General features: G+C 42.5%; 1 protein-coding gene across 1 annotated transcript in view; it reads left to right on the top strand.

The window, feature by feature from the left end:
• Positions 1–2,315: 2,315 nt before the first annotated feature.
• The window catches only part of LOC119431909 (zinc finger protein 596-like), a 53,060-nt gene continuing 28,294 nt past the window's right edge, over positions 2,316–27,081 (top strand). The window contains exons 1-2 of the mRNA XM_049657208.1: positions 2,316–2,402; positions 24,828–24,995. Of these exons, the coding sequence (XP_049513165.1) occupies positions 2,360–2,402; positions 24,828–24,995 (211 nt within the window). The 5' untranslated portion in view covers positions 2,316–2,359. The remainder of the gene's footprint in view (positions 2,403–24,827; positions 24,996–27,081) is intronic.

The raw sequence follows: 27,081 nt of genomic DNA, 5'->3' as shown, positions 1-27,081 counted from the left end.
TGATCAAATATGGCAACGCCCACGGGATCGCTGCGAAAAGGGTCAATATTAGCTGTGTGTTTGGTTGAGCTTTGTGCCGCCAGGTGGCTGCACCGTGCAAGCAGTTCACGTTTGCCCCTCCGTTCATCATGTAAAATGTGGTAAAACGGCCAGTACATTTACGCTTGCGTTCACCTGAATACCGGACAAGCTAAATTATATTGTGGCAATCCTTCGACGTGAAGTGATGGCCGCAAACGCGTAGATGCTGGCGCTCGTCTGCTGGCTTGCAGCGGGGCACGATGTCGCAGCTTGAAATGTCGCTCGTCAACACGGAGCATGTTGTAACACAAGCACGACGACACTTGCTGTGGGCCGGAAGTGCTTTTTGTGTAGTGATACATGTCCTTGTGCATTCTCTTTCTGTTACTTTCTTTTTTTAGAAACAAATTAACTAACATCTAAACTATTACGAACAACATTTGTTCCCCATAATGTTGGAAAAATTATCGATGACGCGCCTGGGCAGCCAATCGGATAGCTGGCCCAGTGACGTATTCTGGGCAAATCTTGTCATCTGGGCAAAAAAATCAGCCGCTTGGTGTGCTGCAATCGGTAGCGATGTACATATTTTAAACCTTATAATTCATTACACGCTTTACGTGGAGTGCTTAGATGCATCAATTAATGATCAGAAGGACCTACTCTAACGACTCGGTACGTTTGTACACAATCGTCAAAATCGTTTCAGGGTCCCTTTAACGTGCACTACAATGCAAGCACATGGGCATTTTTGCATTTCGCTTCCATCGAAATGCGGCCGGGATTCGATCCTGCGACCTCGTGCTCGGCACTGCAACGCCTTAGCTAACTGCGCCACCGCGGCAGGTTTTAAAGTGCAGTGCCATATTCCATATGCCATTATTCTACCAAAATTCAGATTGGCCTGCTCTGAACTGCTCCAAAATGCAATTTATTCTGCTCCAAGCTGCTCTAAAATGGAGTTTTGTCTGCTCCAAACTGCTCCAAAACGCAATTTGGCTTGCTCCAAAATGACTTTGGCCAGTACCACCCCTGCACATTGCTTTTCCTATGTTTTGTCCAACTCTAAGGTGATTGGTAGTTAAGCTTGTTCGATGTTGGATTAGAGAAGTCATGAACACTTCTCTTTTCAAATGACGGTGAAACAAACGGAAGGGGCGAACGCGACAACTGTGGTTGATGACACAGTGGGGAAAGAAACGTACCAGATCTAGCAGCTGGTACGGAGTAGTGACGCGATCTGTACAAGTGGCAAAACAGCCCTTTCGCCTTATCAAAAGGGAAACACTGTTATTAGATCAGTTGGCTCTCCTGTATATCTTACAATGTGCAGAGAATGTAGTTTAGGCAAGGTAATATATAGCATGGGATTCAGCCTGAAGAAACCTGTTTGATTTGTGTTTGTTTGAGTTAGTTTCAGTGACAGAAAGACAAAGTGGTGGACAAGTTACCCTCAGTACTTGGTAGTTTCATTTTGCTTTTGCTGAAGTAATAAAATGATTGTGTTACTTGTTTACAGTGCCCCGGTAGAGGGAAACAATCTTTTGATTAATCCACAATAATGTGGCTGTGTTCTTCACTAGTAAATGTGGTGCCATTGTAACTTTTATAATTTTCTGTCAGATGGATTTCTTTCATTCACATTTCATTTCTTATATGTGTGTTGAAATATCAGTTGATGGTTTCATTGTGCCGCATTGTGACGTGAAATAAGTGCTCCCAAGACAGTAATGTGTGGGTTGGGTAATCTTAGGTTATCATGTATTTCGCCTACAAGTGTGAGAACTCTTTTTGATTACCAGATCTAGTAATCTAGTTCAGTTGTGTAATGCCTCGTTTGCATGGCTTTCATGTGCTCTCTGTGACTTTGCAGATTCCTCGCCATTGGGGTCCCTAGAGCAGTGCGAGTCGCTTGTGTCCGTGCACAGCCGGCTGCATTCCTGCTGGTTGTGCCCTTACAAAACCAAGCAAAAGTCGCACTTCACGGCTCATGTGCGCACACACTCGGGCGAGCGCCCCTTCAAGTGTCGCCTTTGCCTGCGCGCGTTCGCTCAGAATTCTGACCGTATACGGCATCTGCGCACACACTCAGGAGAGCGCCCCTACCAATGCCACCTGTGCCAGGACACATTCAAGAGTAGTACCAGTGTTACGCGCCATCTGCGCAGCCACACAGGAGAGCGCCCCTACCAGTGCCACCTTTGCCCATGCAAATTCGCCCAGAGTACAAACCTGAAACGGCATCTGCAGCTCCACACAGGAGAGCGTCCCTTTTCCTGCGTGCACTGCAATGCGTCCTTTTCACAGAAGCGGAATCTCAGGGCCCACATGTCCTGTCATGCAGGAAAGAAGACCTAAAAGTCGGGGGCTTGCAGTTTTTTGTAGGTCAACCGATTCATTGAATTTTTTATGGCATTAGGCGATCTCTAAAGTGCAATGACAGGTTTCCTGCTCCTTCAACCATAGAGTTTCTAGTAATGTTACCTAAGTTGAGGTGTCGTAACTGTGTACGAGAATTCTTTAACCTTTGCCTTCGTTCGACTTCATAGCTATGCCAGCATATCGAAGCTACGGTTTATCATGAACTCGGCTTGGCCTGAAATGTGCTCGTGACTATGTAAATAACTTTTTAAAAATAATTTTAGCAACGGAAAGAAAGCTAGCAAACAAAGCAAGAACTTACAATTGAGACCAGGGCATAGTAGTATGCGCCAACTTTATCTTTCTTGCAAAGTTTCCAGTACATTGGCGGTACTGTTCATGTTTACCGTAATTTTTCGTCGTAGTTGAAGTGCTTTTGTTTACTTAGCAACTTGGTATTTACTAATACAGCAAGATTTCCATCTTACACACTGTTCTACTAGAAAGTAAACCATTGTGGCAAGTGATGTCAGGCTGTTATTATTTGCGCAGTTTGTTCTCGAGCTTAATTGAAATGTCCAGTATTAGACTGGTGGTTAGGCATGAGCAGACCCCATAATGCTCGTTGGTATTTGCACAGCAGTGTAACGAACAAGTGAGCACTGGAACTCTTGAGAAGCCATTGGTCATGTTTCATGATATATCATGTGAGGATACCAAGTAGACCTGGTAAGCTGTATTGGAATGGTGTAGGGGGGGCGGCCTGTGGCCTGAATTGCCTGCCAAGATATTTGGACGCGGTGACTAGTGATTAAGGTGTCATGAAAGTGTACTGGTGACACATGGTTCACGGGAATTGATGACAGTATAGTGTTTCTCACACCCTTATTGCAAAATACACAAAGGTTATCGTAAGGTAACATAACACAGCGGTTGGGGTGTAATCACTTGCTGAGATGTTTGATGTGCAGACTGGTGAACAAGGTGTCGTGCAAGTGTACCATTCTCACATGGTTCACGTGAATTGATGACAGTATCATGTTTGTCAAACCCTTACTTTAAATACACGAATGTTATCTTAAGGTAACATAACACAGCTGTCGGGTTGCTGTGTGGATTCCGTAGTAATATGAGATTAACACAGATCTGTAGCAGCCTTTATCATTCTTATAAATGTCATGCTTCTTTCCCTTTTTTTCTTTTTTTATATGAATTATAACATGACCTTACGAAGAAAGTAATTTTAATAAAATCATGTCACCTATTTTTGTGCACATTGTATGGAATTTAGCCAAGATTAGTAGCTGACTAGCTCCTGGATTGCTTTGAAAGACACCGCTCCTACCTCTGTACGACTAACGTGTATAACACACGTGTGCAATGCATAGCATTGTGTATGTTTGTTGTATTCAATTAACTAAAGTTTTCAATGTTAGCGCTATCAGAAAGTACGCAAACTATAGTGTATGCATGAGCTTGAGACGTTATCTCATTGGGTTATTTGCGCGCACATATAAGAAATTATGTTTTTCTTTCTCGGAGACTCAAAGACAAAACTATTAAGAGGCCAACTATTATTGTGTAGGCCAAATAAAGGCCCTGGTGTGACTTTCATTGGACATCTTTGTTAGGACAACCTAATTATTAAGTAAAATTTAGAGATGCTCGTCTGGGAAGCAAATGTATAGGCATCTGGCATGATATCTCCTGATGCTCATTTGCAGAAGTTATTTCACGTGCCGATTCCGTATTCCAGTCACGTCACTGATGGTGCATTCTTCGGATTTAGCTGGCTAGGACGTTGCTCGGAAGTCCACGATAGATCTTCATTAGGTCGAGGGACATGTGGCTCTTCTTGGGATCATCTGTGGGAATTTATGTGTCGCCTGGGCAGGTACAATAGACTAATTGTTAACAGTGTTGATCTGGCAAACGCATATTCAAAAAGAATATGTGGGTGTGTTTTCTAGGAGCTGCTTTGTTCTAATGACACCTATATTCAGTTTTCGCAAAAGAGAAACAAAAGTAACAGCAGCTGTAGGAAAAAGTTTTCTGGGTTTTGCATTGTACCTAAAGTACCTGCTTGTGGTAATGTTCTGGCATATGTACAATGCTACCAACTGGACTCTTCACGCAGGTGCCGCCAGTGTTCTTGCAGCTTCAAAACCCTGTCTGTGGAATCTGGAAACTTCAAAGAGGTGCATGTGCGTGCCCACTAAAGCTCCGCATCTGCATTATTATTTTCAGGGAAGCCGACAGCCAAGACCACAGCCAAAGCAGCAGCCAGAATAGTAATGGCTAGCAGGGCACATCCCGCCTGAACACTTGATTTCTCGCCGCAGCCTGCTGACCAGGAGCGTCCACAGTTGAAGCCATGGTTTCCACCACAGTCCCCTCTTTCAATGTTGCCAACATTGTAGCATTTGGATTATGTATTGTTGAGAGATAATGTGAGCGAGTCTGGGCATTGTGCACTTTTTACTTTTTGAAACACATTCCGAAATCTATGTTATGCAGTGAGATTGCTATTGGTACATTTTCTTCAAATAAATGCGTGGTTAGATGCGAGCCAACAGATTAAATTGGGCAAGTTCATTGTTTGCCACTGAAGTAAGCGCGGTACAGATGACGAGGTTCATAATGCCCTTTCTGCATTCCATGCATTTTCTCTTCTCTTGTTGTGCTACATTTTATTTATTTGTGTGTTTATTTATATTGATGCATATGCTGGGGGCTATGGCAGGATTGTGGAAATTGTCCAATATATCATATGTCTTGTGCTCTATGCTTATTCTCTCCGCTAGACCTTTGTCACCCTTATATATGTGCCATTTATTGCTAAGGGTGACACCTGATATTAGAGCATGTACTCTCAGCTTAAATTTGGAATCAGGCCTTAGACACTAATCCTTATTTTAAGGATATTAGCCCTATGTGCCTTGTAAACCCCATTTTTCTGTTGAGTGCACAGAATGTTAGTTATATATGTTTAATACTATCGACATGTTTCTCCTAAGTAACCTTATAGATTTGCGTTGTCTTTCTACAGCTTTATTAAGACCATGACCTAAGGTATATGTGTATCTTGTGCATGTTGCCAACGCGTAATGAATTTAGCTGGCCATATGAGATAATGAGCTTTTTTTTACCTACCTGCTGTGGTGGCTCAGTCAGCTAAGGTGTTGTGCTGCTGAGCACGAGATCGCGGGATTGAATCCCGGCCGCATTTCGATGGAGGCAAAATGTAAAAGATAACATAAGGTTACCTGAAATAGTGGTTATATAGGAATAAAAAGAAGGGGGCGACAGCCGGGTGAATAATGGTTGATAAATGTTTCTTTTCAGTGTCCTTTAACATTGCGGTTATCATCACATGATTATGCTAGCATGTTAGCAATGCATAGTTTTACTCTTTTTTTCTTGAACTTTATGGTGTTCAGAGAAAGCGATGCAATTAGCCCAAAGAATTGAAGCTACTGCACAAACATTAAGCATTTCTGGATCTCAGGAAAGGCTACATGTTCTCTGGTTTCAAGTGTAGCACCTTCTTGCATTGTACATTTTGTCTCAGTTGTGAACTTGGTTCTTTGAACTGCATTTGCTTTCACTTTGCACTTTACTGGTATTCATTAATTGTCAATACTGTTTTACTGCACAGTGTACCTAGCATTGCTATTCTTTTTACTTCTTGAGAAGGGAGTATTGTTCACATTATTATAGCAAACAGATTTCTTGTACTGTAGTTTTGTTGAAAGTGCCATGAATGTATGGTTCTTATGCTGTGTTTGTAGGCAACCATTATATGCCTTCATTGCATACTCTGTTGTACAATTTTGAATCAGGTACTAGAAATAGTTCTTTCTAATTGCTTTTTACACCCTACACAGACATGCTGTCTTTTAATGCATTTTAGCGAGTCTGTAGCTGTTGGTTGCCAGTAGCTGTCTCTGGCAGTTAAACTACAAGTGTCCACATGCACTGATGGCTCCAAATTAAATACTTACCATGTAGCTCCAGCTGTAACATTTCTATGGCGAACATTTATTTTGAAATTCCAGGGTTTTGGTGTCTTACAAGTAGTGTTTTGTTAATGGTCACTTGGTCTGCAGCACACAAAAATAATCTAGAACATTTTGCACTTGCAGCATGCAGTTCATGCTGTGTTAAGCCAGCTAGGATTCAGTGTTGTGATGTCTTGTCTAAATTAGCTAAGAAGGAATCCATAATGGCATACCAGAAGTGAGAGGAGCATCAGTATACGTTCTTTTATCCGTGTCTTTCCTTCGCAACATATTTGCACCTGTGAGAAAAGCAGTGCCTGTTACATGCAAGTGTTTATATTTTTGTGCCTCACTGTGAAACCACACAGGTCTTTTAAACTGACGTCACATATCAGGGGACGTATTCTGAAATGTTCCACTTCGGCGATATTTCGCTTAGGCGACAATTTCGCCTTCAGGCACGCGCTGATTGGCTGTTTTAGGAAAATTGGATGAGCCGATTGGCTGGTTGAGCCCGACGTCATTCAATTTTGCTCAACCAGCCAATCAGCGCACACCTGAAGGCGAAAGGTGAATTATCGCTGAAGTGGAACGTTTCAGAATACGTCCCCAGGAGTTGCACTCAGATCGAAAGTGGTTTTATCCATGATTCAGCTGGTGCATGGAGCCCTTCCTATGGTTTCTAATAAAAAATATCGCAGTTCATCGTATACTTGCTGTTGTGCTACAGTCTGTGAGAAGGCATTTGTGCAGGACTAACTTGTGGCAAATTTGCCAAAGTTGCCATCCTAAAATTAGAGCATGCTGTGTTGAAGGAATGTTCTCACATGTGTTGATAGATCTTTCGTGCAGATACAACCTCCTCCCCCCCCCCCTCCCAAAAAAAGAAACACCCTATGGAAAAAAACTTGTGCAGGATCACGAAAATTGTGACCACTAGCAGTGATACTATGCTAAATTTTGTTTTAAAAAAAAGAAGTGCGTGCTGCATTAGGCCACATCAGGTGGGCCACAGAAATGCACCTCAATTCATCATCGAAATAAGCACATTACAGTGCAGCTAGGGTATTGTGGCCACCCTAGCACCGTTGCATGTGCGCTGGATTGTTCTGTCAGATGCAAACCAGTGAAACGTGCTGTGGCAGTGTCAGAATTGATGCGAGCTGGTGTGCGTTGCCAGGAAGATTGTGCTGATCAAAAATGCACATTTAATATCTTCTTAGGCTACAAGCATGTAGACTGGTGTTTTTGACCTAGTGACAGCAATACTTGTGGAAGTTTGGACATATTGTCGATCACATTGTTTCTAACCAAAATAAAGAAAAGCTTATGATGTGGCCTGAACATGCATCAAAAGTTGTTTACAAGTGAGTAAGCTGAGGAAGTCATAATTAAAGTTAATTATGTGACATTAGTGAGTATTTATGTGCTGGCTTGAAGCTCAGTGACAGTGGATTATTGTTTTTATAATCATTTTCTTTAAACTCATGTGGACATATTGATGTCATATTCAGTGACTGTAGAAGAACCTTCCCAGTACTAACCATTTAGACTTTTGATGGGCTGTATGAACGTTGGCAGGAACGCTGAGACACTTGGTGTTTGGAGAAGGAGGTGTTGTGATCGAGACTTCGGCAGATAAAAAGTTTTGTGCATAACAATGATGCTCGTACCCTTAAAAAAAAAAAAAAAAAAAAAAAAAAAAAAAACCTTATAGTGTAGTTTTTGCATGAGCTCGATGAGTAATTGGTCGTAATACAACATGGGATTATAATTTATTGTAAAGTGTAGCACAGTGTCCCCAATCTGAATGTGTTTCTCAATACGAAGGGGAAATCGTTGTTTGTATGTTGTTTATGTTTGTGCTGGCTTTGACAGAGATTTCTGTTCTGTTACAGATGTTCTCCAACAGAGCATCCAGTTTCTTTTCGGAAAGCATCCACCAGTTTGCTATGTTACTTGACACAGCAGTTTGATACATGATTGACTTACCATTGTAATAATGACATGGCAGTTTACTTATAGCCTTGTATGCTTTTTTGTTGTCTTGACCTTGTGCAATGGCAAATCTCCTTGCTACCTTGTCATTCTACAGAAATCATAAAAAAGAAGGGTTTTGTTACAGTGGCTGTTAGGTAATCATCAGGGCACAAAATAGACCATGTATTGTACTATCAGGTAACATAGTTCAGTAAAAGAAATATATTTAGAGACCTGTTGCTTAGCTTACATTGTGTGTGTGAGTGTCTGTGGCATTAAGACTAATTGATGAATAAGCTGTCTTCACCAGTTTCCAGTTGCATTTTGCTTGCACTTACAGAAAAGCAATACAATTGTGAAATAAGTTTGAAGTGAGCAAATATAGAAACAACTGTTTCTTTAATAAACAGTAATGTGGCAATGTCATTTTCCATTTGCAATTGTGCTGCCATTCCAGCTTCTATAAATGCTATTTATTCTTTTATTTTAACCTAATGTTTTTAATTTTCTTTCATGTAATTTCTTTCATTCATATTTCATTTCGTGTGCCTCATGGGTTGAAACATCAGTTGATGCTCTTGTGCTGCATTGCATAAATGCAGGTAAACCTTTATATGACGAAGTCGGTAAAATTGTCAATTTACTTCGTTATATTGAAATCCGACCTTTTATGCAAGTGAGTAGTCGCCGATAGATTTTTCTTAGACGCACGAGGCCGCAAAATTTACCAGTATTGCCGGGCAATTGGAAAAAGCAAATTTAAATGAGAAAAAAATTTTCAACATAGCTGCAATACGGACTGTAGGTGAAGGTTTAGTTTCTGGTTATAGTGCGTTTGTAGTCCCATTTCGTATGTCGTTTAAGTGATCTTCGCTACGATATTACTCTACACACCATTTTTTATTAATTTTTTTCAAATAATACTTGTGTCGTGATATATGCATGTGGAAAATCTAGCTAAGGCCTAGATATCCCTGATGGTTCATTTGCTACTAAAAGTACTAATAGGCTGCAGGTTGGATATAGTGAGAGCTTCATGTGAATACCTTGTGTGGATTTCAAGCGAGAACATTTATCCAGAATGATCATGACAGCGAATATCCACGCGTAAGCGTCTGCAGTGCAAGCTGAAGCAGACGACAAAGATTGATGTACACTGATTTAATTGCTGAAGGCGATGTACAGCACGAGCACCTATAGTTGGAGGTGAAACAAACGGAAGGGGCGAATGCGACAACTGGGGTTGGTGACACAGTGGTGAAAGAAACGTACCAGATTTAGCAGCTGGTGCGGAGTGACACCAAGTGACGCGATCTGTACAAGTGGCAAAACAGCCCTTTCGCCTTATCAAAAGGGAAACTCTGTTATTAGATCAGTTGGCTCTCCTGTATATCTTGCAATGTGCAGAGAATGTTGTTTAGGCAAGGATTTATCTCACTGAAAAGGCCGTACCTCTCCCTCCTTCGGTGAGATCCGAAATTACAGTAGCTCCAATTCCCCAGAATATGTACCCTGAGTACAACAAGGAAGGGTGCAAAGCACGCGCACAACATATTCAATTGATGTACTCCAATAACGCTAGGTACAATATGTACTACACGGATGCAGCTGCGTATGCAGAGGCTACCGGGCAGCGCTACCAAAGGAGGTCCGCCTTGGCAATTGTGAACGCGATCAGCCAGCAGCAAATTACCGCGTCCACCACGGTGGGCTCTCCCACATCGGCCGAAATGTTAGCAGTGGTGATCGCGCTCGCTCACACGTAGAGTTTGGAAAGAGACTCGGTCGTGGTCACTGACTCCCGAGAGACATATGTTGCATGTTTCTCAAGGGGCACGTAACTGCGGTTAGCCTCGCGATAATCCCCAAATCGTTCAACCACCGCCATCGCCTACTCTGGTGCCTGGGACATGCGGGGGTACAGGGGAACGAACAGGCGAACACGTTAGCTCGAGCGTGTACTAATCGAGCGATGGCGTCCTCTTCGAACCCCAACCCGTCAAACTATTCGTCTCAAAATGCCATCAATTTAAATGTCAAAGACATCCTTACTCATCAGCGCGGAGTTCGCAAAAAATACCCGCCACCTCACCCACAATTTAGCGGGGAAGAGGCCGCCGATTGGTGCAAAATACAGAACGGGGTATTGCCCCATCTAAAACTGCTAAACTCCATGTAACCTGCGAGTGTACTAAGCACCCTCATAGGCCAACTAATATCCCAATGGAGCAGTGGGAGGCACAGCTCGCCCGTTCCGACTTTGCAGTACATAAGTCCTTAATTAGCCAGGTCAGGCAGGCGGCAGAGGCCAGTGTGGCCCTGGACTGAGAGGCTCCGACCACCGCTGCTTAAAATATTTTCCAGTCAAATAAAGTTTATATATAGGCAAGGTAATATATAGCATGGGATTCAGCCTGATAAAATCTGTTTGATTTGTGTGTGTTTGAGTTAGTTTCAGTGACAAAAAGACAAACTGGTGGACAAGTTACCCTCGGTACTCTGTAGTTTCATTTTGCTTTTTCTGAAGTAATAAAAATATTGTGGTACTTGTTCACAGTGCCCCGATAGAGGGAAACAATCTTTCTTTTGATTAATCCACTGAAATGTGGCTGTGTTCTCCACTAGTAAATGTGGTGCCGTTCTAACCTTTATAAATTTTTTTATCTTCTACCATATGTTTTTCATTTCCTGTTAGATAAATTTCTTTCACATTTCATTTCTTATATGTGTGTTGAAATATCAGATGATGGTTTCATTGTGCCGCATTGCGACGTGAAATAAGTGCTCCCAAGACAGTAATGTGTGGGTTGGGTAATCTTAGGTTATCATGTACTTGGCCTACAAGTGTGGCAAGCCTTTTTGATTACCACACCTAGCAATCTAGTTCAGTTGTGTAATGCCTCATTTGCATCGCTTTCATGTGCTCTTGTGATTTTGCAGGTTCCTCGCCGTTGGGGTCCTTGGAGCAGTGCAAGTTGTTCGTGTCCATGCACAGCCGGCTGCATTCCTGCCGGCTGTGCCCTTACCAGACCAAGTATACGTCGCACTTGACGGCTCATTTGCGCACACACTCGGGCGAGCGCCCCTTCAAGTGTCGCCTCTGCCCGCGCGCGTTCGCTCAGAATTCCGACCGTATACGGCATCTGCGCACACACTCAGTAGAGCGCCCCTACCAATGCCACCTATGCCAGGACGCATTCAAGAAAAGTATCAGCCTTACGTGCCATCTGCGCAGCCACACAGGAGAGTGTCCCTACCAGTGCCACCTTTGCCCACGCAAATTCAACCAGAGTGCCCCCCTGAAACGGCATCTGCAGGTCCACACACGAGAGCGTCCCTTTTCCTGCGTGCACTGCAATGCGTCCTTTTCACAGAAGCGGAATCTCACGGCCCACATGTCCTGTCATGCAGGAAAGAAGACCTAAAAGTCTCGGGGGCTTGCAGTTTTTTGTAGGTCAGCCGATTCATTGAATTTTTTATGGCATTAGGTGATCTCTAACGTGCAATGACAGGTTTCCTGCTGCTTCAACCATAGAGTTTCTTGTATTATTACCTAAGTTGAGGTGTCATAACTGTGTACAAGAATTCTTTAAACTTTGCCTTCGTTCGACTTCATAGCTATGTCAGCATATCGAAGCTGCGGTTTACCATGAACGCAGGTTGGCCTGAAATGTGCTCGTGACTATGTAAATAACCTTTTAAAAATTATTTTAGCAAAGGAAAGAAAGTTAGCAAACAAAACAAGAACCTATAATTGAGACCAGGGCATAGTAGTATGCGCCAAGTTTATCTTTCTTGCAAGGTTATCAGTAGATTGGTGGTACTGTTCATGTTTGACATAATTTTTCTTCGTAGCTGAAGTGTTTATGTTTAAATAGCAACTTGCTATTTACTAATACAGCAAGATTTTCATGTTACACACTGTTCTACTACAAAGTAAACCATTGTGGCAAGTGATGTCAGGCTGGTAATAATTGCAGTTTTTTCTCTAGCTTAAAACGTCCAGTGTCACAGTTGTGGTTAGGCATAAGCCGACCCCATAATGCCAGTTGGTATTTGCACAGCAATGCAACGACATGAACAAGTGGGCACTGGAACTTTTGAGAAGCCATTGGTGATGTTTCATGATATATCGTGTGGGAATACCAAGTGGACTTGGTAAGCAGTATTGAAATGGTGTAGTGGGGGCGGTTTGTGGCCTGAATTACCTGCCAAGATAGTTGGACACGGTGACTGGTGATCAAGGTGTCATGCAAGTGTACTTGTGTCACATGGGTTGTTTGAATTGATGACGGTGTCATGTTTGTCACACCCTTACTGAAACATACACGAATGTTCTCATAAGGCAACCCCGACACAGCTGTCGGGGTTGCTGTATGGGTTGCACAGTAACACGAGATTAACACAGCACTGTGGCAGGCTTTATCATTTTTATAAATTTATGCTTCTTTCCTTTTTTTCTTTTTTCATATGAATTACGACATGACCTTACGAAGGAAGTTTAATAAAATTATGTCACCTATTTTTGTGCACATTTTATGGAATTTAGCTGAGATTAGTAGCTGACTAGCTCCTGGATTGCTTTGAAAGACACCGCTCCTACCTGTGTATGACTCCGACCTGTCATTCATAATCAGAAAAAAAGAATAAAATGAAAAAACAGGGATGACAATCTACGCAGCCAAAACGAATTCTCGGCATTGCTTCTGTATTCATTGGCTCATATGACTGGTGTTTATAGGTTGTTGACTCTTGACTGTGGAATTTGTTCCCCTTACTCTGAATCAGTTGTGTTTACTTGCCTTCTGTGCGTGAAAAACTTTGTGCGCCAGAAGCACATGGCTTGTACAGCCAGGAAATATATATCCACAGCATTTTTCTTTATCCCGCTCCTTCATTTTTTGCATCCAGTCTCACAATTGTGATGTACCTTCACTGATGCCAGAGGCCTGGCTGTGGAGTATGGCACTTCTACAGCGATCGACTAACGGGCCTTCTTGTTGGCACTGCATAGATCTGTGGGAGAGCAGTCAAGTGCAATGGACCCATGTTGTAATTTTGAGGTGGGATGAGATCTGTAATTACCAGCCTGTGCCTGATTGGGGTTATGAGCTAAGCCATAGCTGCCAACATTCACAATATTGTTGTAAAATTCCCGTTTCAAGAGCATGTTTATAATTATAGCATTGACACCAATAATCTTGTGGCTTTTCATTTGTGGCCAGTTCGGCTGCTCCAGCGAAACTTACCACCGTGGCAGTGGCAGCTCATAGAGTGTGACACATCGTTCGTAGAGGTCACTAAGCACACACCAGATGCACATATCAAAATGCATTTCCTTGAACTCCAGTCCAAGTACACATGCACAGTTTTATAGACGCTTCTAAGTCACATGACGGGGTGTATTATGCAGCCATTGGACCATCCCTTTTGGAATCCGGTGTACTGCACCCGGAAAAAAGTATCTTTACGGCTGAGGCCTATGCACTATAGGTGAGGCGTAAACTCGTAAAGGCTCATGGGAAACGTCGTCTGCTCGGCGCTTCCGGTTCAACTGCTGACGGTTCCGGCGCCCGATTTTCAGTTCGCGGGGCCGGTCGCGCTTGCTCTCTGTGCGCTTTCATCACAAGGTATCGCCCACACTGCAAATATCTAGAGCCTGTGATGGTCGCATCCATGATTGACCATTATATCTGAGCATAGGCAGTCATTTAAAATATTTGTTTTCTAGCCGAATCGACCGAACACGTGAATTGAGTATGCGTGCTGTCGCAGTCGCGGGCTTACTTGAATGACGAGTCGCACTTTCTTGTTCTCAAGTGAATTCTGTTCGGATCAACGATGTGAGTGGTCTTGTAACATTTCAGTCGTGAATGTCAGAATTGTGCTAGAGCCCGTGGTATACACTAACGTGTTTGCCTTTCGTAGTCCTTGATAAATCGCGTTGAGCAAGCGCGCACAGCTAAGAACCTTGACTTTCCTTTAAAAAAAAATGCCTTCCACACGTTTAGTTTTTCGAACTTTTATACCACTGATAACGTAGATGCTTGGACAAGTTGGTATGACATACTAGGAATTTTATATAATTTTACAGCGAACCTTTATAGGTTTTGCGACGTTTATCATGCATGTGTTTTTTTCTAAAATAACTTGCTTTCCCGTTAATGCTAATATTTCATGGAACATGCTTAATAACCAAACGTTAACCACGCGATCGACATGGTTTAACAATGTTTTAACGTAGTATGTCTTTCTGCAACTTCACCAAAACATTTGTTATAAAAGTTTAAAGAAATTTATAACACATTTTAACGCGATCAAAAACTGCAGTATACCCCTTGTGTTTGGGACACTTTGTGATAGTTATGTAAGATATGGAACGTGAGGCATGCTAGATGCGTTCGTCGACTGCAGTTGACTTCCGCCCACGCTTGAGTCTGTCTTAATATGCTTTCGACGTCTCTTTATAAGTAATATTGCAGCTTTGTGATCGTTAGGCTAGTGTTTCTCGTCTTGTGCACCATTCACAAAATATACGAGAAAAATTACTGTCTACGCCTTTTAAATTCTCCCACTACACCTTGCTCATCTTGCATCGAGCACTAAATTAAGGTCGCTATACTATGCAAGGTATTCGTTTAAATGTGTTTCCAAGACATTCGTGCCCATAAAAAGCTATGGATTCGAACCGCCTGCCCGCCTCTAACGCCTCCACTACTAAACCATGGATGTTTGATCAAATCAGCCTAGTTAAACTTAGATGTAATAAGTAAAAAAATCAGATCCCCATTCCACTACTGTGCATATGGAAGCCAGTGAAACTATGGTGGGTTCTGTCGTTGGCACGAACAGAATTCACTTGAGAACAAGAAAATGCGATTCGTCATTCAAGATAAACCCGCGACTGCGACAGCACGCATACCTAATTCACGTGTTCGGTCGATTCGGCTAGAAAAAATATTTTGAATGACTGCCTATGCTCAGATATAATGGTCAGTCATCGATGCGACCGTCACGGGCTCTAGATATTTGCAGCGTGGGCGATACCTTGTGATGAAAGTGCACAGAGAGCAAGCGCGACCGGCCCCACGAACAGAGAATCGTGTGCCGGAACCGTGAGCGGTTGAACCGGAAGCGCCGAGCAGACAACGTTTCCCATGAGCCTTTATGAGTTTACGCCTCACCTATTGTCAGCTGTGAAGCACATAAGGAAATGAAAACTTCAAAAGGCAGTTATATTTACGGACTCCCTAAGCGTTGTAAACGCCCTAATGTCATTCTGCAAACACAAAAATCCTATACTCATTGAGCTGTATTCTGCTCTGTGTACAGCGCATGTATTCAACCAGTATGTGATAATATGCTGCATACCTGGCCACAGGGGCATTGAAGGTAATGTGTTAGTAGACAAAATGGCCACTACAATTACAGCGCAAGCTACTCCTACTGTTGCTGTTCCTGTCACAGACCTGAAGGCATTTTTACGACTGCAAAGCCACTGGCAACGCTTGTGGGACGCAGAAACAAATAACAAGCTTCACGTGATTAGGCCACAAATGGGTTTTTGGCCCTCCATAACAAAAACGCGGCGCATTGATGTCTTGTTCTGCTGACTGTGTATAGGACACACATTTGGTACACATAATTACCTACTCACTGGCAACGAACCTCCACTATGTGGAAGATGTGGTGAAATGCTCACCGTCCTCCATGTATTTGTGGAGTGTAAGAAAGCCAGGGGCGTAGCCAGAATTTTTCGGGGGGAGGGGGCAAGCTTCTGCTTTCCTCTACGTCACATGATCGCTAATAAATATCGGTAGTTTAAGCAGACTCTATACATGTATATCAAAGACATGGGACTGCCCCCCCCCCCTCGCGTGTGCGTGTGCTTGTGAAGAAATTAAGTCAAAAGTAAAGTAAGCTCAGTAAATACAGTAAGTACGAGAGGTACAGTGGGCGTTTGGAGCAACGGTCTCTCATCGCACCATGGAATGGACCAGTCTTCGAAAACGCATCATTGAGACGACCCGTGCGATCGGAGAAGACATCATTAATTGTTAATTTCCTTTAAGCGTAGATGGCGTCGTCCTCGTCGGGGCGAAGTGTGTTTCACAAGTCAAGGACGGCTATACGCGTGAAAATGCGTGTGTGACCAGGCTATACCTACTCCCATAGCAATAGCTTGTTCGCTGCGTCTTTGCGCTAGAAAACTTAAATACGTGCAAAAATGCGTAAGGCTTTTTTTTTTTTTTTTTTCGAAGCTTTCGTCGCCCTGCTCCCTCATACGAGAGGGTTGCATTTCCTGCGGCAAGTGCATGGGCCGCTGTGTCTTCCGCTGTGTGCGAGCGTGCAGCCGTCATTTTCCTTTGCGTCAACAGATTCAGAATTGTACAGAATATTTCACCGCACAGCATAGATATGGCATGTGTACGCATTTTAAGTAGTGCGTGCAACTTATTTCTGCTTCACTTACGCTGGTGCAAACAGGAAGCGGCCTTGTACCTCACAGAATCTCGACTGATTGGTGTACTAGTGATGCAGGAATGAACTCCGGTCTGGTTCAGTGCATCGTGCACATAATCAATTTCTCAGGACGCGTGAACTCCTATGAGAACTGTCAGCGCCTGCAACAAGAGTTTACTTACGCTGTATTGCGCACAGCAGTAATTCATGCTTGTCGGCTGTCTGTTTCGTGCATTCTGTTGCGAGTCGGAGGAATTTCACTGCTGTCATCAACCCCTTCGTGTGTACAGTACATTGCTGGTTTGGGATTCCACAACAAAACAGCAACTACCAGCCTTCCGTAATTGCTGGTTTGGGATTCAACAACACAACAGTAATTACCAGCCTTCCGTAGGGGCGCAATCGCAAACAAGAGACGTTTCTCGCGCAGATCCTGCACAAGCGCAGCCTAACCGGCACCTGAAGGGAAGCAGTGGAAATGTATACCGGAGATTTCGACCACCTGGGGTCTTTAACGTGCACCTAAATCTAAGTAAACGGGTGCTCGAGCGTTTTCGCCATCATCTAAAATGCGGCTGCCGCATTTGTTGCTTCAGAATGCGGCCGCCACATTCTCGCCCAAAACTTCAGAGTGTCATAGCCTTGACAAACACCGTGACAGTTTTGTCCATATACAGACATGATTCGCTGTAAATTACCAACCCAAACGGAAGCGCACAGGAATGAAATTGTGATAGTAGCACCGGTTTTATGATTTATGTCAGCGCGAAGCGACGAGAGCAAAAGGTGGGTGAGTGGGGGGGGGGGTTGACCCCCCCCCCCCTGGCTACGCCCCTGAAGTAAGCAGAAGCCAAGTGGAAAAAATACTTTGCCCAAGCCTTTCGTTACCACGTTCAATTGCACCCAGCATTGTTCCTGGGCCCAGAACAATTTTTTAATGTGAAAACAGTTCTTAGCTGCCTAAATGATGTAGTGCTAGATGTTATTAGCCCAGGAATGTCGTAGCGCGCTCTCTTACTAGAGGGTGCTCCTGTGATACTATTTTTTGTAGAGCACACGCCTCCGTACCCTTGCATTTTAAGGGCCTCTTGAGGCGGTAGTGCTAGCTCCGTACTCGTCAATATTTTTTGGTCGTGCTATAACATACAATTTATAGTCGCAGCACGCCTCACTGTCATGTTGATTATTTTAATGCCTATCTATTTTACGCACTTTTACAGGGACTGATTTTTAGGCCCTTTTACAGCCAAGTAACGTCGTATCGCAATTCATCTGCCCATTGCACATATCATTGTTACACATCACAACTTGCATGGCGCTCTTTGGCCATATCTGGCCCTTGCGCCACTAAACACAACACATCATCATCATCATTTGTGGCCAGTTCAGGGGGCGAAACTTCTTTAAAAGAATACAAATGCAGTCGGTGACCAATTTTTCAAAGGCTAATTTTTGGATGCGCACTATTATTCTGACCTACCAGCGCAGTGCCATTCTCTCACAGAATCCATGCATAACGGCAACTCAAATTTCAGCATACCTTGTGTCAGGATTCATGAAAAAAATTCATGAACATTTTAATTTGTTCCGCTATTCATTCTTCCTATGACCACTATATAAAGCAGTTTGCCTGTTCAGTGTTCCTAGAGAATAATGTCTGTGAAGTTTTTTTTAAATACACAGTTAAAAAGGGGGATCTTGAATACTACAACCATTTGAGTATTTTTCACGAATATTTGTTAAGGTGAAAGCCTTATATATCTCATTAGTCAGTTGACCTTGAGAGAAAATGCATCACCACGAAACATGAAAGGCACAAAAAGGCTATGAACCCTCGACCTTTGGTGGGAGTCGAACTCATGACCTTTGTGGTTAATGAAGGCGAAGTTAATTCAGGCACTGTTAATTAGGATAGAGTCAAGGCACTCGAACCCACGACCTTTGGTGGGAGGCGAATTGGGGCAGTGGAAGCCACGGCCTTTGGTGGGAGTCGAACCCACCACCTTGGGTAGGAATTGAACCCCCGACCATAGGAATTAAGAGGGGGGACTAAGCAAATTAAGAGGTATGTGTAAGTCATGTGTCCGTCTTTAATGCAACAGTACTAGGGCTTTTGCCTCCAAGGCGTCTTAGTTTATCAGCATAAGAGACCCTGTGAATTTTTATTTCCTGGCTTCCACTACTGCAGTATTTCTCAACTGTTAAGGTGGGAAGGTCCGCTACACTTATGGATATCATCTCACCAAAGAAAAGCACCGGGTTTATTTATGTGTATTTATTGCTGTAGAAGCGGAGGGCCAACATGCGTGCAAGTACTGTATGACCTGTATAAGGGCCGCCCTCCCCCCCCCCCTCCCAACTTGGCAACCTAAAATTTGTTTAAAAAATTCCAACAAAGAAGCAATCGCCCGTGGTGCCCCGATACTGTGCGTGTATCGGCGAATTCTTGCGCGCTGTGTACTTCCGTGCACTACTACTAGATGACGATTGCTGCACATTGACCTCTAATGCAATGTTACATCTGGGGATCAAGGGTGTGCAAAAGTTAGACCAGAAGGCACGGTCCTGTGTAAGGCCCTCATTATGTCAAAATTGTGAAAAAAGAATGTGCGGCCCTTACACGAGTATATACAATAGATGTCAGCAGGTACCCATGAAATAGTAGTCCAGTCATAAATATACACTCTGAGATACGCTATATTCGTTTTGTGCCTCCCGCTGCCATTTCCGATATGTCAATTATCTCTACGATAGCTATGGTACACCACTAAGGCCTATTCTCTTCCTCTATGACGGGGAGAGTGAGCTTCGCGTACATAAAAATGCTGCTACGAAAATCAGTTGTTGCCCCGACAACGACAAGTCCCCTTGTCGAGACGTTCGCATAAAGCAACATTCCTCGTATGGCTACTCCTCACCATTTCAAATTTCCGTCTTTCTTTCAAATTCTGTCTTGTTCGTAACTATGTTCACAGTTATCATCAAACATCACCAGATTGTCACCTTCTTAGTGCATAGCCTAGTGGTAGCTCATTTGTTGCAGCAGCAGTCTGCATTTTTATTTCAGCAGCAGTTAAAATCTCTAAACTAGTGTTGCTATGTTCATCCACCTCGTAAAAAGCCAAAGGCAGAGTGACTTTCTCTATCACTTCTGGAGGTCTTCCATCAAAAAAAGCCTAATGCCACATTCACTATATGTGAATTGTCACAACCAAGTAATATAGTTTTGCTCTTTTTACCTACCTTCACACTTGTATGGAAGGAAACAGCAAAACCTACAGAAGAAAGGATGACACTCTTCACAACGTAGTCATGTGGTCGATGTGGTATATGTGTTTACTTTGTACATTTTGTCAATGTGTGATGGCGCTAGCCAGGCTGGCAGTGTGAGCATATGTTCAAGTTGTGCCCTCTATACCACTGTGCCTTCAGTTCTCATGCAATCGCATGAGAACTTGCAAATACCCTGCATAACCTTATAGCCAGATTTTTGACATAGTGAGCTTCCAAATTAATTATTTACCGTTTTTTTTTTTTTTGTGGGCTGAAAAAGGTCTATAGCCATAGTTGTCCATGAGAGGAAATTTTGCTGCTGCCTCTGAAAACAGAATTATTTGATTAGTAATTCGCAAACAAAGAGTAGCAGGTGTTATATGTATGCTTTGCTCATTTGAACATTGGCCCTCTATGTGTTAACTATGTGTTATCATGTCTTCAAGTATAGTACAATTTTTTATTGTATATTATGCCCCAGTTCTGAATTTGGTTCCTTGTACTGCATTTATGTTTATGTTGCATATTACTGGTATCCATAAATAGTCATTAATGTAGTACTGTACAGCATGCATGGAAATCACTTACTTTTCTCTTTTGCTGTTTGAGAAGCTAGTATTGTTTACTTTAGTGAATATATTTCATATGCTACTGTTGTATAAAGTGTTGTGATGAATACTATGCTTTATGACAAGTTCATAGCAATTTTCATATGCTTTATTCCCGCCTCTATTGTACAGCGCTGTTGTACAACCAGAATAATCTAACGGGTATTTATGTGAAGCTCTGTACTCGCTCCTAGTGCTTGTTGGCTAATCTGTAGCTGCAAGTTACGAGTGGGTGTGCTGTGACACTAAAACTACAATTACCAATGTGCACTAACGCACTGCCTTTATTATGCACCATCCAGGTAGCAACTGATGTGAGATACATGCATCCTCGACAAATGGCCAACGGGTGACAAGTGCCTGTGTACTCTGAATCAATATCGCGTTATGGTGCTTCATGAGATGAGTTAGAACCAGTCACATATTGCAATTTGATGAAGCCTCTGCATATAATGTACGATTTATTGGGGACAGCTTATTAAATATGAACAACATTGCTTCATGACCTGAAATTTCCAAAAAAACATATGGAGTTCTGATTTAGAGTGTATCTGTATGTGTAAGATATTTTGTTTTTCTATCACACTTGCATTCCTCACTTGATGACAACCTTCTGGGCTGGTTGTACCATGAACACTATATGAACTATTTCCACCCTTCAAGCGAGGAACATATCACTTTGCTGCTCCCCCCCGTTCCAGAATAAGCAAATAAATAAATATAAACAATGGGCAGGAGCTGGTACAGTGAATGCAGCAGCTAGTCGTATGCAGTCATAAATTTTCTCTAACGGGCGGATAGCTTTCTCAAAAGTGCTAAAGAGTGGCACAGCTTATCCAAAAACAGCACAACACATGGAAAATATTTCGTTTGAAGAAAGTATTATAAATTTAAACTTGGTTATTGAAAGATATGATTGGTGCTTTGTGCATGCGCATTCATACTACATTTTTTGAGCGAGGGCTCAATTTGGTCGAAACATTATTAAGATCCAAAATACAGTCAACATTAGCTAAAGTGCTTCCTTTCATTAGCCTATTTGGTCAGTCTCATTTAACTTCCCCTTATTATTTCTGAAGGGTCTTATGGATCCAGATTAATGCCATAGTCTCTGACACACAAAATATTACATTGTGATGTAGCTCCTAACTGAAAAATTATGCATCCAATTTATGTGTCAAGATATCTTCAGGAACAAATAGCTATAAAATAAGAAAATGCGACCAGCGAGCTTGACGAGTTTTTCATTTGAAATGACAAGCAGGAATGAACTTTTTTCGAGCAAGACTGCTCGGTCCAGGTTAAAGCTTGTCTTCTACCACACGGTATAAACAGTGTTTTCAAATCTACTGATCTGTATGGATAAACTTTTTTGGCATTTCTACATCAAATGACAATTTTCAATATTCGAGGTTTTTATCCCTTCGAAGGAGTGTTCTTTTTTTCTCTTTGCAAATGCAGTGTGAAGTTCATTTTGTGCTGTTAAGCCAATTCGGTTTAAGGGTTGATGACTTGCTTAACTAGCAAAGAGTTCATAATGGCAGACCAGACATGACAGGATCATCAAGACAGATTCATGCCTTTCCAATATAGCAAGATATTTACATTTTTCATGAGAAAAGCAGTGCTTAATAGTACATGTAAATTTCTTTATTCTTTAATTGTTCTTGTGAAACTGCACAAGGGATTTTGCACAGGGATAACCAATTTCATGAGTTGAAGTTGGAAGTGATTTGATCTGTAATATAGCTTGTCAGTTAATCCTGACTTATTCTTTCTTATACTCTAGAAAAAGTATTGCCATTGGAAAAATGCAGTCTGTGAGAAGGATTTGTGCAAAGTAGTCGGTCAGAAGGAATATGCGTTTGAATATAGCTACTAGCAGTCTTGTTCAAGTTCTCATCCTCAGATTAGAGCACGTGCTGCTGAAGAGATGCCCTCTCATCAATTGATCAGAGGGCGTCAATTGATGAGAGGGCTTGCTCTCATCAATTGCTTGCTGCCGCATCATTTTACAGAAATCATAAAAACTTTTTTAGCAGCCACTGAGCTGTAATTGTCAGGGTAATGAAAATGACACTGCAGTGTACTCACAGAGAACCATGGTGTAAAATGTGCAGGAGATCCGACTCTGGCACTTGCTAATGCATTTGCTGTGTTGTGGTAATGATGCAGAGGACACATTTGCACTCGGCACACGTAGCATGCATTTGCCTTGCTGCGCCTCCTCTCCTTTTTTTTCCAAGGTGCTTGCACAAATACAGCGCACCACATGCTGTTGAAATCGGATAATAAATTGCCATCTTGAGAAGCAGCTCGTACGCAGCCAAAGAGGGCTGCATAGCACACAAGAAATTAAGAAAGCTGCATGTTTGTCCGATTTTAAAAATTTGCTTTGTATTGCTTGATTGGTGGATCAGATTTGCAAGCTTAAATCAGCTGCTTTCATTCGATCCCAGCTTGTCTCAAACGCTGATCATGCAATGCAGTTGTCGCGGCACACTGTATTATTTCTCTCATGGTTGCAGCCTCCAGCTAGCACGCATTGGTTTTCCTATGTTTTGTCGAATTCGAGGATGATTTCTCGTCACGCATGTAATGGTTTCAGGTTAAGCTCGTTTCATGGTGAATTAGAGAGGCCAAGAACACCTTTATTCTCGGGTGACTGTGCGGATATGGCAAAGGAAATTAAAATTTTCCTCTTAGTGTCCCGTTATCGATGGGTTGTTTAGGTTGTGAAGCAAGGAAGTTCCTAAGAGCTGGCTCCATGTTCCTAAGACCATAGCTGCTAAACTGAATGTAGTTGCAGGTTTAGTTTCTGGTTATAGTGCATTCCTGGTCCCATTTATTTTGTCTTTTAAGTGCTCTTTTCTTTTTCAAATAATCATTGTGTCGTGATATATGCATGATATATGCATGCGGAAAATCTGGCAAAAGCCTGGGTATTCCTGATGGTCCAGTTGCTACTATAATACCGTGAACAGACTGTGGAATGGAGATAGCGGGAGCTTCATGTGAAAACATTGTGCGGATTTCGAGCGAGAACATTTATCCAAAGTGTTCATGATGAGCGAATATCCACATGTAAGTATCTGCAGTGGAAGTTGAAGCAGACGACGAAGATTGATGTACACTGATTTGCTGAAGGCGATGTACAGCACAAGCATCTGTGGTTGGAGGTGAAACAAACAAGGGGCGAACGTGACGACTGTCGTTGGTGACACAGCGGTGAAAAAAACGCACAAGATCTAGCAGCTGGTGCGAAGTAATGCCAAGTGGCGCGATCTGTACAAGCGGCAAAACAGCCGTTTTGCCTTATCAAAAGGGAAACACTGCTAACACATCAGTTGGCTCTCCGGTTTATCTTGCAATGTGGAGAGAATGTAGTTTAGGCAAGGTAATACATAGTATGAAATTTTCCCTTGTTTGGTTTGTGTGTGTTTGCATTAGTTTAAGTGACAGAAACACAATCTGGTGGATTAGTTCCATTCAGTACTTTGTAGTTTCGTTTTGCTTTTGCTGAAAGTAATAAAATAATTTTAGTACTTGTTTACAGTGCCCCGGTAAAGGTAAACAATCTTTTTATTAATCCACAGAAGTGTGGCTGTGTTGTCCTTCACCAGCAAATGTGGTGCCATTCGAACCTCTCTAAATGTCTTTTTTTTTTCTAGCGTAGGTTTTTCGTTTTCTATTAGATAAATTTCTTTCATTCGTATTCATATTTTTCATTTTGTATTCTGGGCGTGTTCTAATATAATTTAAGGGCTTCATTCTGGTGCATTTTGGTGCGGAAAAAGTGTCATTTTAGTGTTATAGCTGAGTGTGTGATGCAGTCGTAAATAGAAGGAAGTAATTTTCATATATTTAGGTATATAATGTCAAAATTTCATGCCACATTCAACCTCTATGTATTGCCAGCAGGAATTTGTATGCATAGAGCGATAGGAAATTGTGTGAGACAGGTACTGCAGTGTTGCCCAAACAGTAATATGTGGGTTCAGTTGTCCAAGGTTATCATGTATTTGGCCTACAAGTGTGGCTGATTACCAGGTTTAGCAGTATAGTTCAGTTGTGCGATGCCTCATTTGCATCACTTTCGGTGCTCTCTGTGACTTTGCAGGTTCCTCAGCGTTGGGGTCCCTGGAGCAGTGCGAGTCGCTCGTGTGCCACCTCTGTCCGCAGACATTCGCTCAGAAAGCCCACCTGGAACAGCATGTGCGCAGCCACACAGGAGAGCGTCGCTACCAGTGCCATCTGTGCCTGGAGACATTCACTAGTAGCTACAACCGTACGCGCCATCTGCGTAGCCACACAGGAGAGCGCCCCTACAAGTGCCACCTTTGCCGAAGCACATTCACCCAGAGTGCCCACCTGAAACAGCATCTGCAGGTCCACACAGGAGAGCGTCCCTTTTCCTGCGTGCACTGCAGTGCAACCTTTTTGCGGAAGGAGAAACTCTTGGCCCACATGTCCTGTCATGGAAGGAAGAAGACCTAAAGGTTTGCAGTTTTTTGTAGTTCAACCAACTCATCAAATTTTTTGTGGCAGTAGGTGATCTCTAAAGTGCAATGAAACGTTTCCTGCTCCCTCAACCATAGAGTTTCTGTAATATTACCCAAGTTGAGGTGTCGCAGCAGTTTATGAGAATTTCTTTAAAACTTTGCCTTCATGTGACTTCAGCGCAATGCCAGCACATCGGAGGTACGGTTCACCCTTAATGTTGCTTGGCTTGAAATGTGCTCGTGACTGTGTAAGTAAGTTTCTCGAGATTATTTTAACAAAGGAAAAGACAGTTGGCAAACAAAACAGAAACGTATAATTGAGATCAGGGTACAGAGTAATATATGCCACGTTTCTCCCCCTACCATTTTTGATGTGTCTACTACCTCTGTGATAGCTACGCCACACCACGCTCTGGCCTATTTTCTTACTCTATGACATAGGGGTGAGTGAGATACACGTTCATGAAAACGTAGAAGAGTCTGTTGCTGGGCCTGTTGGTACATACTTGTATAAACGATGGAACCCAGCCTTTAAGTCGCAAATACCAGAAGAGAAGTAGACGGACAAATGACAAAAGCATGCGCGATCTGGCTTTCCTGCAAACTTATCCGTGGTTCTTTTCATTAAACTTGTTGCTAGTCCCAGCGTGTGTCCGTCTGCTTCTCTCCTGGTGTTTGTATCTGAAAGGCTGGGTTCCATCGTTTCTACATTCATGAAAACGCTGCAACGAGAATCAGTTCCTCCCTGGCATGGCAAGTCTCTTTGTCAAAACGTTAGCTTAAAGTGGTATTCCGTGTTCGGCTGCTCCTTGTTTTAAGTTTGTCTTTCTTTCAAATTCTGTCTTATTCGTAACTATGTTCACAGTTATTTTCCAACATCACCAGATTGTTACCTTCTTATTGTATTAATATCTTGCCTAGTGTGAGCTCATTTGTTCCAGCAGCAGTCTGCAATTTTATTTCAGCAGCAGTTAAAATCTCTAAACTAGTGTTACTGTGTCCGTCCATCTTGTAAGAAGCCAGAGGCAGTGTGACTTCCTCCATCACTTCTGGAGATTTGCTATCAAAAAGCCTAATGCCACATTCTCTATATGTGAATTGTCAAAACGAAGCTTAATGGTCTTGTTTTCTCTATCTAGATTCATACTTGCATGGAAGGAAACGGCAAAAGCTGCAGAAGAAAGGATGATTTATTCTGCAACGTGGTCATAACTAGTATCATGTCCAATTTATTGTCATGTCCTTTGTACAAATGCAAGCTTAAAGTATGAGATGTTAAGCCTACATTGTTTCGCACTTTCTTTAACTGGTGCAGAAATTCGGATATTTACTGTTAACCATTACAACAAACATACTGTAGTTGCTCCAGATGTAATGGCACCTGCGAAGTGAAATGCTATGGAAATACTTATTTAGCTGTAGTACGTTGAATGCGATTTATTTCTAGGAGCTACTGGGTGGCACTGGGGTATATGTGCAAGCAAAGTTGAACTTGTTTGCAGTTCCAATTAATGCTTATTTTTGATTCTCAAGAATAGTACCAGGCACTAGTGTCACACTTAACGACCTTGCCTCACTGGTTTGGCTTACATGTACACTCGAACCTCGTTATAAAAAAAAACAGGTTAAAACAATACAATGGAGATAATAAGTAAATGAAGGACTCCCTAATATCATCATAGATCCGCATATTTATAACTTTAATAACAAAGTCAAATTGTCCTGCCAATGGGTATAAGGAACTAGATTCGCCTCCAAAAGAAAAGAATTCCTGATCGTTGTGCACCCTAGTACATCGCTTTTCACGGTGTTCGACAATTGTTCAACTCAGCAGTTCAAAACTGTCATTTCTCTGCATGTGGCACAATGCAC

Source organism: Dermacentor silvarum, chromosome 10 (genome assembly GCF_013339745.2).
Source record: "Dermacentor silvarum isolate Dsil-2018 chromosome 10, BIME_Dsil_1.4, whole genome shotgun sequence".
NCBI classification, from domain to species: domain Eukaryota; kingdom Metazoa; phylum Arthropoda; class Arachnida; order Ixodida; family Ixodidae; genus Dermacentor; species Dermacentor silvarum.
This window is presented reverse-complemented; position numbering and strand designations above follow the sequence as displayed.